Source organism: Phaethon lepturus, unplaced genomic scaffold (genome assembly GCF_000687285.1).
Source record: "Phaethon lepturus isolate BGI_N335 unplaced genomic scaffold, ASM68728v1 scaffold15367, whole genome shotgun sequence".
Classification (NCBI taxonomy): Eukaryota; Metazoa; Chordata; class Aves; order Phaethontiformes; family Phaethontidae; genus Phaethon; species Phaethon lepturus.
Window position 1 is genome coordinate 69,466 of NW_010551332.1, and position 14,556 is coordinate 84,021.

The following is a 14,556-nucleotide window of genomic DNA, read 5'->3' on the forward strand; positions in this document are numbered from 1 at the left end:
GAATGCTATCTGCTCCGGTGCATAATGAGTGAGCTACAACAGAGAGCAGGACCTGGGGAAGAGGTGAAGAACTATTTGGAGACGTATCACCTATCCTTGTCTGTTGCTAAGGAAACCATCTCCTTTCTTTGGGAAGACTCAAGGGCTGCCTCCTCCACGTACCCACACCATCAGCCTCATTTCACTCGGCAAACAAACAAAAGAGAAATTAAGGCAACTGCTCACTTGCTATATAAACGCACACATCTAATGTTGGTGAGTCAAAATGAAAACATCTTTCCAAGTGCAGAGGGACACTGTTCTTGCGGACTCTTTAGGCAAACAATAACTGATGGTAAGAAAGGTTTAACAAAATCCAGGTAAAGGTACCAGGACCTTTTTACATATCAGGGCTGGTCAGCAGAACACCGCTTCAGTTACTGGGACATCGTCCTTGAGTTCCTCTGCCCTAACGCTGAACCCACGCTGTGGCCCTTCTTCCAAGCAGCTCAGACTCACATTCCTTTTTTCTACCGCATCCCAATCTAAATAACTGTCCGGTTCTATTAAGTTTTACAACTGCAAAGTGTGCTTCGATCCTTAAATCCTCAATGGCAACTGTAAGGCCCCCTCCACCTCTGCAGAGCAGATCTCTGGTGTACATTCAGAGTATTTCTTTAATTATCAGCTTAGACACAAAAGCCCTCCTGCACTTCTCCATCCCGCTGCATGCCTTCATCTGTAGGAGAGTCACAGAAAACTGAGCCCCAAAGCCTACAGACCTACTGTGAGCAGCATGCTTGAAGCAGAGCTGAAGATGACCTCTGCCCCCTCCAGAGAGGGACCTTCTAGGATTTCTGTCAAAGGTGGGGCTCCACTAGTTCTAGCAATGGCAGGATGATATCAGAAAAGCAAAAATAAAAAACATAAAAGAAGAAAAGATTAAATCTGTCTTTGCTCTCAAGGACTACAATATAAACCTCCCAATTATTCAGTGCTGGAAAATTCCATTGCAAGAAGTGGGAGTACTGTGCATTGATCCAACACAGAATTAGCAATAGAGATGATGTATGAGTCTCTGTGGCAAAGAAAAGACAGAAATACAAAGATTCTTTGTAGATGTTGTTGAATACCTTAGAGCATTCCCTGCATCTTAGTATGGCCTCTGCAATTTTTACAGACGCTATTTTCAAGTCCTACCCATTGCACAGTGCTGTTAGAAATCTTTTCTCACTCTGCTTGCTCCTGTACATTAACTGACGTGAAATTAACACACACTAATTCTCTAAACCACCCCCCCCAAAAAAAAAAAAAAAAAAAAAAAAATCTGTATTTTAGTGTGAAACCCTAGGAACACTGTCAGAAATGGCTTAGATTTTAATTAGTGCTAGCAAAGTTGAACAAAACTTGAGAAGCCTTGAAAGAAAACCACAAATAAATGCCTGCCTTAAGGCTCTTATGGCTGTCAAGCCTACCGGTGTTCTCTTCCTTCAATATTTGCTCTCTCTTGGTGTGAATGCTGAATAATTAAACAAGTCATTTGAGGAAGAACAAAGCTTTTTGTCAAAAGCTTTTAATTTTCAGAATCAAGTACACTGCATGGGAGTGTGATAGTATTAATTCTGCTATTAATTTAAATTACAGATATTCTGTAAAGTTGAATGTTGGTTCAGTGCTGGTGCGGCACTATTTCTTAACGTCACAAGGACAACAGAATTTAGTGTTTCTAAGACTAGAAATTTAAAAAAACTTTTAAGCCCCAGTCTTGGCTCTCCCAGCAAGCTTCCAAAAAGACTTGAATGCAATATACAGTCACAGAATCCTCCTCCAGCAGTAGGAGAATTAAATCTAGGGTGAAAAACTCTAGGTAGAATCCTCCCTACAGGCAGCTAATAGCAAATACTGAGGAGGTGGACAGGTCTTGGAGCTAATCTTAAATCACACACTGCATACAATAGTGAAATGCTACAAAAGCAAGACTTTAAACTTGAAAAAAAAGAACATAAAATATATAATCAGAACTAAGCAAGTTTCTTGCTTTATGCATTTCTTTTTCATGCACTTAATTCTCTGTTCCTTCACAACTTTAAAGAAAGCACTGCAAGCAAGATGGGGAATGTCCCTGAACAGCAAAGACCCCAGTGAGCATTTCTTTCCCCCGCAGCACACAACATGGGTTAAAACCCTCTCAGGCCAAAGCATGCAGGTTTCTCCCCATGGGAATGCCTAAAGTTGGAACCAGATCATAAAAATCAATTTTTTTTAAAAAAAGGCTCCTTCTCCTCCAGATGCGATTTAGAGGGGGGAAAAAAACCCCAACGAATCAACCAACAAAAAAAGCAAAGAACGAACCCAACAAGCCTGAAGAGCAGTCCCCTAGGTTTGCTGCAGGCACTTCCATCTCACAGCCATCAGAAAAAATCTCTAAGGCAGCTGGCAGGAGGAGCGCTTAGCTCTGCCTTGCAGATGCTCGTGGTCCAAGACACTCAGTACTGTCAAAATGGAAGCACTTGTAGGTAAAGCTTTAAGCTCTGGGCAACTTAAACATAAACTACTTGGACAGAAACTAATAATATTGGTGTGGAACACTTCAAGATCACAATTTTGGACTTAGTCCTCCTAGTGCAATTGCTGCTAACTCCTCCTTGATCTGGCCCTACCATTTCATAAAATGCTTTTAAATTCCAAAGCCTTACATCAACATTAATAAATGCAACACTATGCTTAAGTATCTAAAACAGTAGAGTTCTGTCCCTCCTGTTCCTGTCAAGCCCCTGTAAAAGTGAGACACACAGCCCCTGCAATGCTTTTCAGGAGAAACAGTATCTGCTGTGAAAAAAATATAGCATTAAACACAGATGGACACCTTCAGCACAAATCTGTTTCAATACTGCAGTAAGCAATTACTGTTGGAGAAATAGTTTCTGCAGATAATTAGATACTTAAAAATTGAAGTTGTTTATGTTTATATAAGCACAGAAATTATAGATGGAATTATGCAAACAAATCTCTCATGGACCATGAGCTCCTGTCAAGTTGCTAATGAAGGTAGAAAGCTCCAATCTTTCTTTATAAGGTTCTCTAATGACCATGATAACAAACCAATTTTTTTTTTTAGTGCTGCACATTTCCCTTCATTCTTTTTTTCCCCATCTCAGTATCAGTCTATAGTGACAAATGCTTTCAGAGTCAAAGAGGATGAAAGAGACTTGAAGATAACACTCTTCAATTATGCTGACACCTAAATGATTAAATTCAGCAAAAATTCAATATTTCATTGTCGATTTGACTCTGATTTCTACCTAAACAAATTTATGGACTCTGTTAAGGTACATTTTTTCGTCGCTTAAAATTTGTTGCAGAGACGCTTTGAAAGAGACAATTACCTCTTTTTTCTCACTGGAAGCTGTAAAGGCTGATAGTAGAGTACTCCATCAGAAATATTACCTTTCCCTCAAGACAAACATTTGCAATGTGCACTCGCAGCACACAAGGCCAGCCATATCCCAGGCTGCATCCAAAGCAGCGTGGCCAGCAGGTCGAGGGAGGGGATTCTGCCCCGCTGCTCCACTCCGGTGAGACCCCACCTGGAGTCCTACGTCCAGCTCTGAAGCCCTCAGCACAGGAAAGACACGGACCAACCAACTATTCTGCTTTTAGGAAAAAGCAGAGATTTCCCATGCAGACTGAGCCTTCCTGTCCGGAAATCCTGGGCACTGGGCACAGTTCTGAGCACTGGCACAAGTTATAATGGCAACACTTGTTGATGCTCAAATGTATGAGAAATTCTAAAATCATGTTAATTGCAGGAATTAAAGACCATCCAATTATACCACATACCATGTTATCTTTTCTGGAAATATTATAGTTTAAACTTCTGACTGGAAGATTTTTCAACCAAATACTATAGGTCTTAGCTTTAATCTCCTCAAAAGATGACCTTCATTACTGATGCAAAACACATGCCACAGATTTTTACCTTACAACTGTGTGATCAATCAAGCTAAGCCTTTTAGAACTATGGCCCAGACAAGAATCTAAACATTATTTTATCCATAAAATTCTTGTTGCACTATGGAGTTATCTGGAACACGAGACAGACATACAACAATGAACCAAAGTAGGAAAAAAAAAAAGTATTTTGTTGCAGCTTGTTCATTTGTGAATGGCAATAAGAACAGTTGCATATCCCAAAGTAATACTCATGTACTTATCCAGCTAATGTTTATTAAGCACTTTAAAGATGAAAAATCCTCGAAGTGCGCAGCACTTGCTATAATGAAGAAAATACAAAGATACGGATATAAAATAACACATTGCTGATTTCTTCTATCATGATAAAAATACAAATCATTACTGATTTATCATTAATATATCTATATTGTTCTATTCAAACACACTACCAAGGATTGAAAGCTTTCAAAACTATATTCATAGAGAGATAATTACTGAAGAATGAAATACTGATGATGCTAAATGTACAATTCAGAGTACTGCTAGATGGGAATACAGAAACAGTATTTGCTTCTGTGTGGTTACAGAACTAGGCATTTCATGGTATCTTAAGTATCATCTGTTATAGAGTGCAGAAATGAGTAATAACAACATACCCAAATAGTCTGAAAAATGAGCATACTGTTTGAGAACAGCTGCCTGTACATGTCCCAGGAATCCACCTATGGTGTCCTACGCGCATGCCGCTGTGTGACAGACACTGGCTTGACCCTGGCCCCACTCAATGGCAACACTTGAAAACCTTTGCATTGCACAGGACTGGACACAAGGATGGGGCAGAAGTAGCATAATGAAGAGCGGCAGCAATGGTATGCATCTGAGCAAAATAAAAGTATTTCTGTTTATAGACCATGCTACTCCACTGTCGGACACCACATTTTGGCGTGAACAGAAACAAATGCAATTCAAATTGTGGAGGTTTTTTTAAAATCTTCACGGACAACTCTCTTTGTACCAGGTTCCTGCCAGAAATGGGTCATTTATGTTCTCATACAAGCCAGCACGTAAGGAAACAAATAAAAATAAAAAGGTTAATAAACACAGAAAAAGGTTCTCATCCTTCTCTCCAAATGATTTATTGCTGCCAGAGCTCTAATCAAATTTTAGGTGAGCTCATCTTTTTTTATGCCCTGGAGCCATTTTAACTTAATATTGCTTCCAGAGCCGCAAGAGAGAACAGGCTCCCTGAGCCACCACAGACGCTGTGCTGACATTTTACTTTAGCTGCTTGCTGTAAAAGTCATCAGTATCGCTCCAGTCCTGAAGAGACCTTTTCTAAAAAAATGAAAACAAATTGCTGGCATTAGATCAAACTTTGACCTCTGCAGCCCAAAGAGGGGAAAGTAAGATCTGAACTCCTTGCTGCTGCTCTGAAAGCTTCCAAAAGCTCCTCCAAGCAGGCAAACTTTTTTATTTGAATAAACCATTTTCTGATCTGCCAGGCTGAAGCTGCCTCCCTCTTCATGCTGCCGTATGAGCCAGCCGGCAGGTACAGGCAGACAACCAGGCTCCCACGGGCTGCCTGCACCACAGCCATCCCCTTTTCCAAGTAGGAGCAAGTGTCGCGAGGTCTTTGGGGAAACCACTTCAGAAATCGTCTTTTCATCTGCCTCCTTCCCACCTGTTCCCCCTTCCCATTCTCAACATTCCTGACCTGGGCTCTGTTTTGCCAGCGCTATTCTCCTTCGCGTCTTCGTTCTCCTGCCCCTGGTTATCCCCGGCTCCTGCACAACCTGCTCACGTGCTGATCTGAAGCCAAGTCTGCATGGGAAGAGAAACTGCAGTCCGAAACACTTGCTGATTGCCATTTTCCAGTTATGTACAAATTTCTAGGAGTATTTAAAAACTTTTTTGGTGTTTTTGTGCTTTGTTTTTTCCCCAACTTCTTTCTGAAGGAAAAATGAGTGTGATTACTCTGCCAGATTTCCCTCAAATAACCCTCAGAGTAATTATTTGAGCTCGTCATCTAATTTCCATCGCATTTGACACAGAGATAGAAGCTGCAAAGACATGACATTTATAACGCTTCATAAAAACCAGTGGCTTGAAAGAGGAAAGGTGCGCCCCAGCTCACCTGCCCCCCTGCCAAAAGCCTAAGGTAGGAGCTGGCAGTTATTTGCCCTCTTTTGGTGGCACCAGTCAATCTGCTGCGGTGCCCAGCGAGCAGCTACTGGGCATGGAAGAGGAGCCAAAAGAGATGAGCATTTTGCAGGTGGGCTGAGGCCACAGGGCACACGGGAAGCAAAACATACGTGTGTGGGCAAGCTGACAGGAAGAAAAGCAGATGCAGCGACGCTGGGCATGAAACCATCTGAAAGCATCACTGAATCATTTGGGTTTTTTGGTGTCTCAGTGCTTATAGTGAACCTCCTGCAATAAGTCTGTAGCATAAATAATATATTTCCCTATACTTCAATTTCTCTTTTCTTTTAGTATAAATTATGTGACATTTTGGAAAGCCAGTTACTTTCTAAATGGCAAGGGATTCACTGGAACATAAATTCGAATGATCCTTACACCCTTTCCAAGAAAAGATCTGCAGGAAACTGCAAGCTGCTCCCTGGCATGCTTATCACACGCTCGGACGACAACTATGGGAAAGGATGTATCTGAGCTCAAGGGATGAGCCAGCTTGAGGAATCTGTTCTCAGCCAAGTCTCAAGATCTGAGGATAGCTAAATGCTTAAAATCATCACCACAGCAGGGAGTCTAAACCGTAGTCACAATGTTTTCATTTTTAAACAAGAGATAAGAATAACGTTTCTAACCGAGCAGGCAGTTGAAAGAGCGAATTGCAGGAAAAAGACTGACGTGCTAGAGATTTTAAACAAACTCTTTGACTCATGTTTTCCAAACATGTAAGGAAAACAATGCAGTAAACACAGAAACAAAATTAGCATTTACATCTCTGCATTGTCTGTACTCAAACATAACAGCTCCTGTGCTACAATATATTTAAAAAAACCTAGGATTTCCTGAAGATCAAAGAGCTGCATCTTCTCCAGAACATCACTCAAGTGCTTCAGACCATCTCTTGTATACTTCATTTACAATAATCTCCACTATACTATGTATATGTATTAAACTGATAAATATGGTTTTATAACAACGCAGTAGATCCAGATAATGTCATCTAAGTTGATTTGCACTTAGGTTCAAAGACCCACTATAATAAATAATAAATTATATACCATATAATAAATATGGTATCAGACTGTCAGGCAAGAGAAGTCAGAAGAGACAGATGATCTTTATGCAATATCCCACGCCTTTCTCTCTCAGGAATGTGTAAGCACAAAGTTATGAAAGCAGACACAGTCAGCCACTGCAACACTGACCAAAAAACCACTCATTTTATTAGAACGTAGAACAGCTTGGGGAAAAAAAAAGTAATCAATTGCTTAGTTATAGCAGTGTTTGCTGTGTCTCTGTTTTCCCGAGCGCCTGAGAGAGCATGAACAAAATTGCCAGCAGTCACATTAGAGAGCCAGGTTGATGGGCTGGATGACCCCATAAGTCTCGTTCACGTCTCTCGTCTGGGCTCTTGACTTGCATGTTAAAAGACTTTTGCACCAATGCCTTTGCAGGGAACCCACTTTGCCATTCAGAAGGGTTTCTGCCAAACCCAGACAGGAAGACAAATGCCTTGTCCTACTTGGCACGTCTGTAACAGCAAGCCCTACCGGGAAACAACACCCCCCACCCACCTTGGAGCTACTGTTCGAGACATACTATGAGAGGAGGTGTGCACTAAAGAAACACACAAGCAACTTTAAAAAAATAAATCTCCAAAACCAGAAGAACTGTTTATCCCCTTGAAATGTGAGGACCCTTGCATGAGCACGTCTGCCTTCCCCCAACATGCACCAGCCCAACTCTCTGCCTACGTCCCTCTTACTCTGGTGTCATCAGGAGTGGCATGACACAGCAGGAAAAGAGACCGGTTCACTGTGAGACCTGCTACTCACTCTCTTACAGTGTAACGGCCCCCCTTCCAGCCGCACGTCGCTGTGGGGAGCTGGTCCTGATGGGCACCACCACACAGCTGCTCCTCGGGCTCAGGGAGAGCAGAAGGTGGTGGAGCACGACTGGCCCCTTCTGCATTACTGCAAACCTGTCCACCGTGTAAGGTCTTACAAACGTCTGGGGAGTCTGCATGATGAAGGACAAACCGCAATGGTTGGCCTGAACACGCAGTGTGACTGCTCACACCAGTTCCCTCCCAGTTCTCTCTGTGTCCATCACGACAAGTATGGACACTGAGGACACGGCACTGCACGCAGGACAGTGGTGGCGGAGAACACAACCTCTGCTCTTCCACTGCTTGGCATTTCCAAGCGAAGGTTTTCTCAATTTGTAATTTTCACCATATTTTCAAACAGAACAGTGACCAGCTTTCTCCTCCCCGGTTCGAATTCAAAATTAAACAACAATCAACAGGTTTCACCAGCAAAGGCACTGCGAGCAGCTGAAGAAATGAGTGACAGATGTAAATACCTGCTTGCTGTGCAGTCTGTGGGATCTGTTGACTCCGCTGTGCATTGTATTGAACTGAGGCAATGGGTCTGTACTGCTGAGTTGTTGAGGTAGGGTACTGACCAGATGGGTAATAATACACTGGCATCTGCAAAGAAAGGGAACAGCAGCTAACTATGGACTCTAAAGCTCAATGACTCACAAAATAAGACAAAACTGGAAGGGAAACAAGAGTTAAAGTAAAGCATATTAGTGGCAACTGTAAGCGAGAGGTTTGCTTTGTGAATCTTCAAGAACTGCTGCTTGCTTTTTCAGCTTTGCCAGGAAAAGGGCTATCAATGCCCAAATTTCTTCTCAGATACTTTAAGAAACAGAAGAATTGTAATTGAGACAAAAAAGTACAGGATGCATAAAAAACTTACATATATACACTGAAGAAAATACAATATCAAATGTTGCAGAAAACCAGATGCAAACACCACGTTCCATATCAACATATAGGCAGCATGTCAAACCATCAAGTGAAATTTGGAGAAAAAGGTCAATTCAAAGCAAAGAATGGCCTGGAGTAGAAACATAGAGAGGTGAGATAGAGGGAAAGATGGAGTGTGTGTGCCCCTAACACTTGTAAGAAACGATGATTAAATCCACGCTTTTGATTAACAGCTACATCCTTCCCTAAGTAAACATTTCCCTGTAAAGCCTTGCTCGCACTTGGTGTGAATACAATTACAGTTCAAAAGACAATCACAGTTGTTTTCTTGCAGGAGCTGAAGGTAGGCATTTAGTCAGCAAGTTCTGCTAGGTGGGCTTCTTTTTTTTTATTGTCATTATAGAGCAACATGTACTACATCAACCTGACCACACAGGTGAACATGGAAGTTTGAGGGTGACTGGAGCTAAAGAGTTTTCCTATACATGCTATAACACCATTACTGAGACATTTGAGCTAAACAGTTTTCAGTTGACCCATGGCAAGTTCAAAGCACTCAAAATTTTTCATTTTCAGCTGCAGTGAATGGTGTAGGTATCCGACAGAGTTCAGCAGCCCACAGTATCAACAAACTGCAGTGGGACACAATATTTTTCATATGAAAAATAAGAACTGGTTTTGCCATTTTTATTTCCATGGAGGAAATGTTCCTGAACACCTCATCACCCATGAAGTATTAGCAGATTAAGGGTAACTGCATCCTTTTGTAAACTGCTAGGACACCATAAGAGGGATCAGAAATATTCCTAGAGACAATGTCAGACGAAAAAGAACAGGCATAGATACAAAAGACTAGGTGAGCAGAGGATACGGATGGCTAATTTGGCAAGTAGAAGACTACTGAACAGGTAACTGTGGTGGGAAAGTATCAGGATCAACAAAACAGGACTCAGCCTTGTTGGTGAAGTGAAAGCCCCAGACCGACTGACAGTGAATATCACCTGTCAATCAAGCGGTTGAATACCTACTCATTCTTCAAGGTCTACTCATTTTCTTTTGAATCAGTGGAAACTATTTTTTTTCCCTTCTCGCTCCACCCCCAGTTAATATCAGCGAGATTCAAATAAATACCAAAAAGACAAGAAGGTTTGATTGGAAAACGTTGTAAGCTATCCTCCCTCCAGACAATACCAAGTGACACCTAATGGCTGCAGCTTGCCCGTAAGTCATTTGTTTTGTTAGAGACTAAATTAAAAAAGGCAGAACGCCTCTGTAAAATGGATGAAATCATGATGAATTTGTTTCTCTGCAAAGAAAAGCCACAAGGCATAGGAAAGTTGACCCAGTCATTTAAGGTGCAAAAATCACTCTGTAAACATCGTAGCAGTATAAGTAAGTTTAGTGTGATAAATTCATCTTGTGGAAACCTGTACAATAGGAGACTTAAAAGAAGTAAGAAGACTCAGCCTAAGTCAATGCAAATAGTTGATCCTGCCTTGGGGCAGGGGAACAGAGTAGACGTCCTCTCAAATTTTCTTTATTTTCTATTACCGTATTCTACAAATTAAAGAATATGAAACCCCTCTGGAAATACTCTCACTTCTCCTGGCTGCAGCTTAATCTGACTCGAAGGATTTAAATTTATTTGATTTATCCTCAACTTCCTCATTTTCCTTGTGCCAGCAAGCCCCATGATATTTGAAAATACAGGAGCATATGTGAGAACAATGTGAATTATCTCTTGTGGAAAGAGTCTGTAGGTTTTAACTTTAAAACATAGCCTAAAGAGTATAGGTTTTGAAGTGAGGTTTATAGTTGAACATGCTTGGCAAAAAAACCCATATACATACACTGAAGCATTCAGAGTGATTTGGAAACACTTATTTATGTTTATCACACAGATAAAACCTCAGAGTTAATCAAATGGTTTTCTCCTTTTCTCAGTTCATTGGAATACATTTGTTATATACCCGATTTAGAAGCTTATCAGACTGCAATCTATCAGCCTGAAAAATGTTAGTAGTAGGAGTACTGGGTAAGAAAATCATTTCATTTAGAAAGATTAATAGATGAATTTGCTAGCAATCATGGATACATAAGCTGCAAAGAAGAGGTATGTTTTTTTCCGGTTAGTTGGTTGATTTTTTGGTGGGGTTTTGTTGGAGTGGGGTGTGTGGTTTTTGTTTTAAACATATCAGATATTAAATGAAGGTCTTGGCGTAAAATATAGACATGGATAAAAGAGGTCTTTGGTGGTTGAAGGGTCTGGAAGGATCCATTTTCATTTATCTTGAGTACATCTCTCTGTCAGTAGCTGAAACATACTATTTGTCCTTTCTGATATTACTTCAGTGAACAATGGAACTAGAGGGATCAGAGATAACAAGTATCACTTACATTGTCTACTCTGACCCTCTTGAATTTTTTAGTTTCTCATTACATCAGTGTTACTACCACCTCTGCTTATGTGCTCTTCAACAAAAAACATTACATTTCTGTAGCAGCTTACTGACATGTCAAATTATATTTGAATTGCTTTCCCATGTGAATGTACCATGTAACCTTGGACCTCCTGCTAGTATAACATATTTAATTTACAGAACCAGGACGTTTCCACTACACTAACAAGCATGCTGACACAGCTATATAGTTATCCTAAACCATTTTTTTTAAATATTCTTCTAAGACCATAAACTAAATAAATGTATGCATTCTTTAGTCTAAAAGCATTGTTTCTTGATCTTAATCCTTGACACTGTGAAGAGTACTCCCTCTTTCATAACTACCATTAAAACAGTTGACAGATGATCCCTAGCCCCATGGATATTCTTATTTTGAAGGTGAATACCCTCCTTTTTTCTAGGCTGATGATTCTACCACATCTCTATTTTTTCCTCTCATCCATAGCATTTTCTTTAACTCAAACTGGGCACATCACGCCAGAGACACTCATGAAGTGGCACAAACAGGCATCACTTTTTCCTCCTTCTGATGTGCTTTGTCTCTAGATGATGGGCAGAGACTCGATACAGCACTGACTTTCTGCTTTGTTCTGTCCACATACAGTTCGAAACCCATTACCAGGCTGCGTCTCCCTTGAACTGCTCTCTAACAGCATCCCTTAAATACACTGGTGTGTTGTTTATCTCCCCGTGTTAGGAATAGGATTTCCACACACCTTTCAGGTCAATTTTACTTTCCTAACCTATCTCCCTACTGACTTGCAGCTTGATTCTGCCATCGGACAGGTATTCCACGTTCTCTTAACATTGCTGGTATCCAGATAGGTTTGGATTAACACCTTCACCCAGATGATTATTGATGTGGATGCTATTGCTAATGGCAGCTACAGTTGCATAAATGGGAGTGAAGACAACAGAAGCCACAGTAATGTATGGACACATGGAGGTACCATTTTTTTCCCAGTACCTAACTGACTGGGATGAGTAATTCTTCAAGGACTTTTCTCTTCCCCACCCCCATCCTCCATAATAATCACAATAAAAGCAACAAAAACCAACGGCAGGTATGTCCTCCAATATCATCTTCTGAGATCATCAAGGAAAGACCCACTCACTTGCTGTGACTCCCGAACCTTTTTCCTAAACAAGTTTCCTAGAGGTGACATGCTATGAGTAAAGATTTTGTCTTAACAGTAGCTATGGACTCTCTAGGAGGGGGCATCTGCAAAAAGACAGCTAAAATTATGATGACAAAATTAATTTGGATGAAAAATCCTTCAACATGTGCATTATTTCTTGTGCACACTCCAAGAATTCACCTCATTTTTCGACATCATTTTGCCAGTACAGCTTCCACAAAGAATGAGTCAAAAGTGCAAGTAACTTCAAAGGGAGGGTGTGCTTTCCCATCGGCATAGTACTCGCAGTTTTCCCATTTTTCATTTGCAGAGGCAGAGCAATGACTAGCACCAATGAGAGTGCAAAAAACAAATGTGGATCCTTGTTGAAGTTCCTGGGCCCATAATGCTATAGAAGAACCATCAGAAAGAGAAGAAAATTGAAAATGGAAGAGAAGGGAGAAAGTGAAGATGTATGTTTGCTATCTGTGACACAGAAAGCAAACAGGAATTTGCTGCTAAAAGTCCCTTTCAGCAAACGCAGACTAATGGCTGAGTTTGTTTGGGTTTTTTTTCCAATTAGCTGAACAAAGATAGATCGTTATTTTCAGGTTATTAAATCATGACTCTGTTTTCAAGCTGGGGAACAGCTGTGATGAAAAGCAGCAGCAAAAGAAATGCAAGAGGTCCTCTCGCCACTTCTTAGGCATGTCATTTCAAACCAGTCTGCTTCTGCTTCTCCCAGACTGGGAGAGAGAACCTTGGAGAGCACCTGTAGAGCCACGTTTAATTGAGCTTTAATACAAAAGATAATAATCTAAATGCAGTACCTTTGGGTTTGTAGCTTAGAGAGTGTTTCTTTCTCCTCCTTTCAGCTCCCAAAGGAAATGATTGTACTCACAGGACCTCCACCCTTGCTCTGGTATTTTCCAACAGGGCCCCATAGCCAACCCACTAGAACCTTACCAGCAATGCATTTACAGGAACTAATTAGCCATTAGAGTCAAGCTTTATTTTTTTTTTTTTTAACTGGCATAAATTCAATAGCAACATTTAAGATATAAAAGTGCTTTTACATTGATTGCATTGATTAATGCATCACATAATGTTTTGCATGCATTACCATTTTTATTGGCCTCCCTCCCTCCCCTTTTTCTTTAAGCTTGCCTCAGACCACCTGCTTTGGCATCTGAGAGCAGCTTTACTATTGCATCTAAGCCCAAAGGAGTAATGGGTGATTCGGACTGCCAACAGCCAGTGCAACGCAGTGAAGTGTTGCCCGAGACGGGATAGGGGGTCGGGGTCTAGCTGCCCTGCACAGAAAGCTGATGAACTGTTAGGGCAGAGGAACTACTATTTCCCAAGGCTTAGCTCCTCTTTGGATACGAGAGATCCCATATTTGCCGTACACATGCCACAAGCAGTATCCAAACCACCACGCCACATTCTAGCGCTGAAGAAAACGAACCCCAACTTGAAACGTCGATCAGAAGTTCCCACGCAGAGCGCTGCGGCCTCCTCTCCCTCCCGGCAGACCAAGGCCGCTGTGCCTTCACAATACAGGGACACGGGCAGCCAGGACTGACCCCTGCCCCGTGTCCCCTTTCACACAGGTATTGGGCAAGGACTTTTTGGAACAGCGACAAGCTGGAGATGAATGGTGCACACAGTGCAGCGGGTGCAGGGGAAGCTGGCAGCGCTGCATTTCGCACCTTTCTACACCCGCTGAGGACAAACCATTCCCCAGGGAAATACCTGAAGTTGCTGCAAACGCAAAAGGTATTTTTCTGCCCTCAGTAACTTTCCACTTTGTTACAGTGTAGGAGGAAAGGGCCCGTACACAGCGTGCTTGGGGCACGGACAGACGCTGTCGCCATTGGACACACCAGTACGGTGCTGGTCTGACAGCAGCCTACGTATGAAAAGGCACCTCCTCGTCACTTGTCCTCTGAAGAAGTTCATCCGCCTCTCCAATAGCCCCCGAGCAAACATTAACGAGGGAAAACAGCCCCGCCAAGGCACACCACACCAGACTGAGCAAAAACCCTGCGGCCGGCTGCACGAGCAAAGCTGA

General features: G+C 41.7%; 1 protein-coding gene across 1 annotated transcript in view; it reads right to left on the minus strand.

Annotated features, from left to right (window-relative positions):
* Positions 1-14,556, minus strand: part of ARPP21 (cAMP-regulated phosphoprotein, 21kDa) — a gene marked incomplete at its 5' end in the record, with an annotated part of 68,268 nt that overhangs the window by 30,827 nt on the left and 22,885 nt on the right. The window contains one exon of the mRNA XM_010290874.1: positions 8,491-8,617. Within this exon, the coding sequence (XP_010289176.1) occupies positions 8,491-8,617 (127 nt within the window). The remainder of the gene's footprint in view (positions 1-8,490; positions 8,618-14,556) is intronic.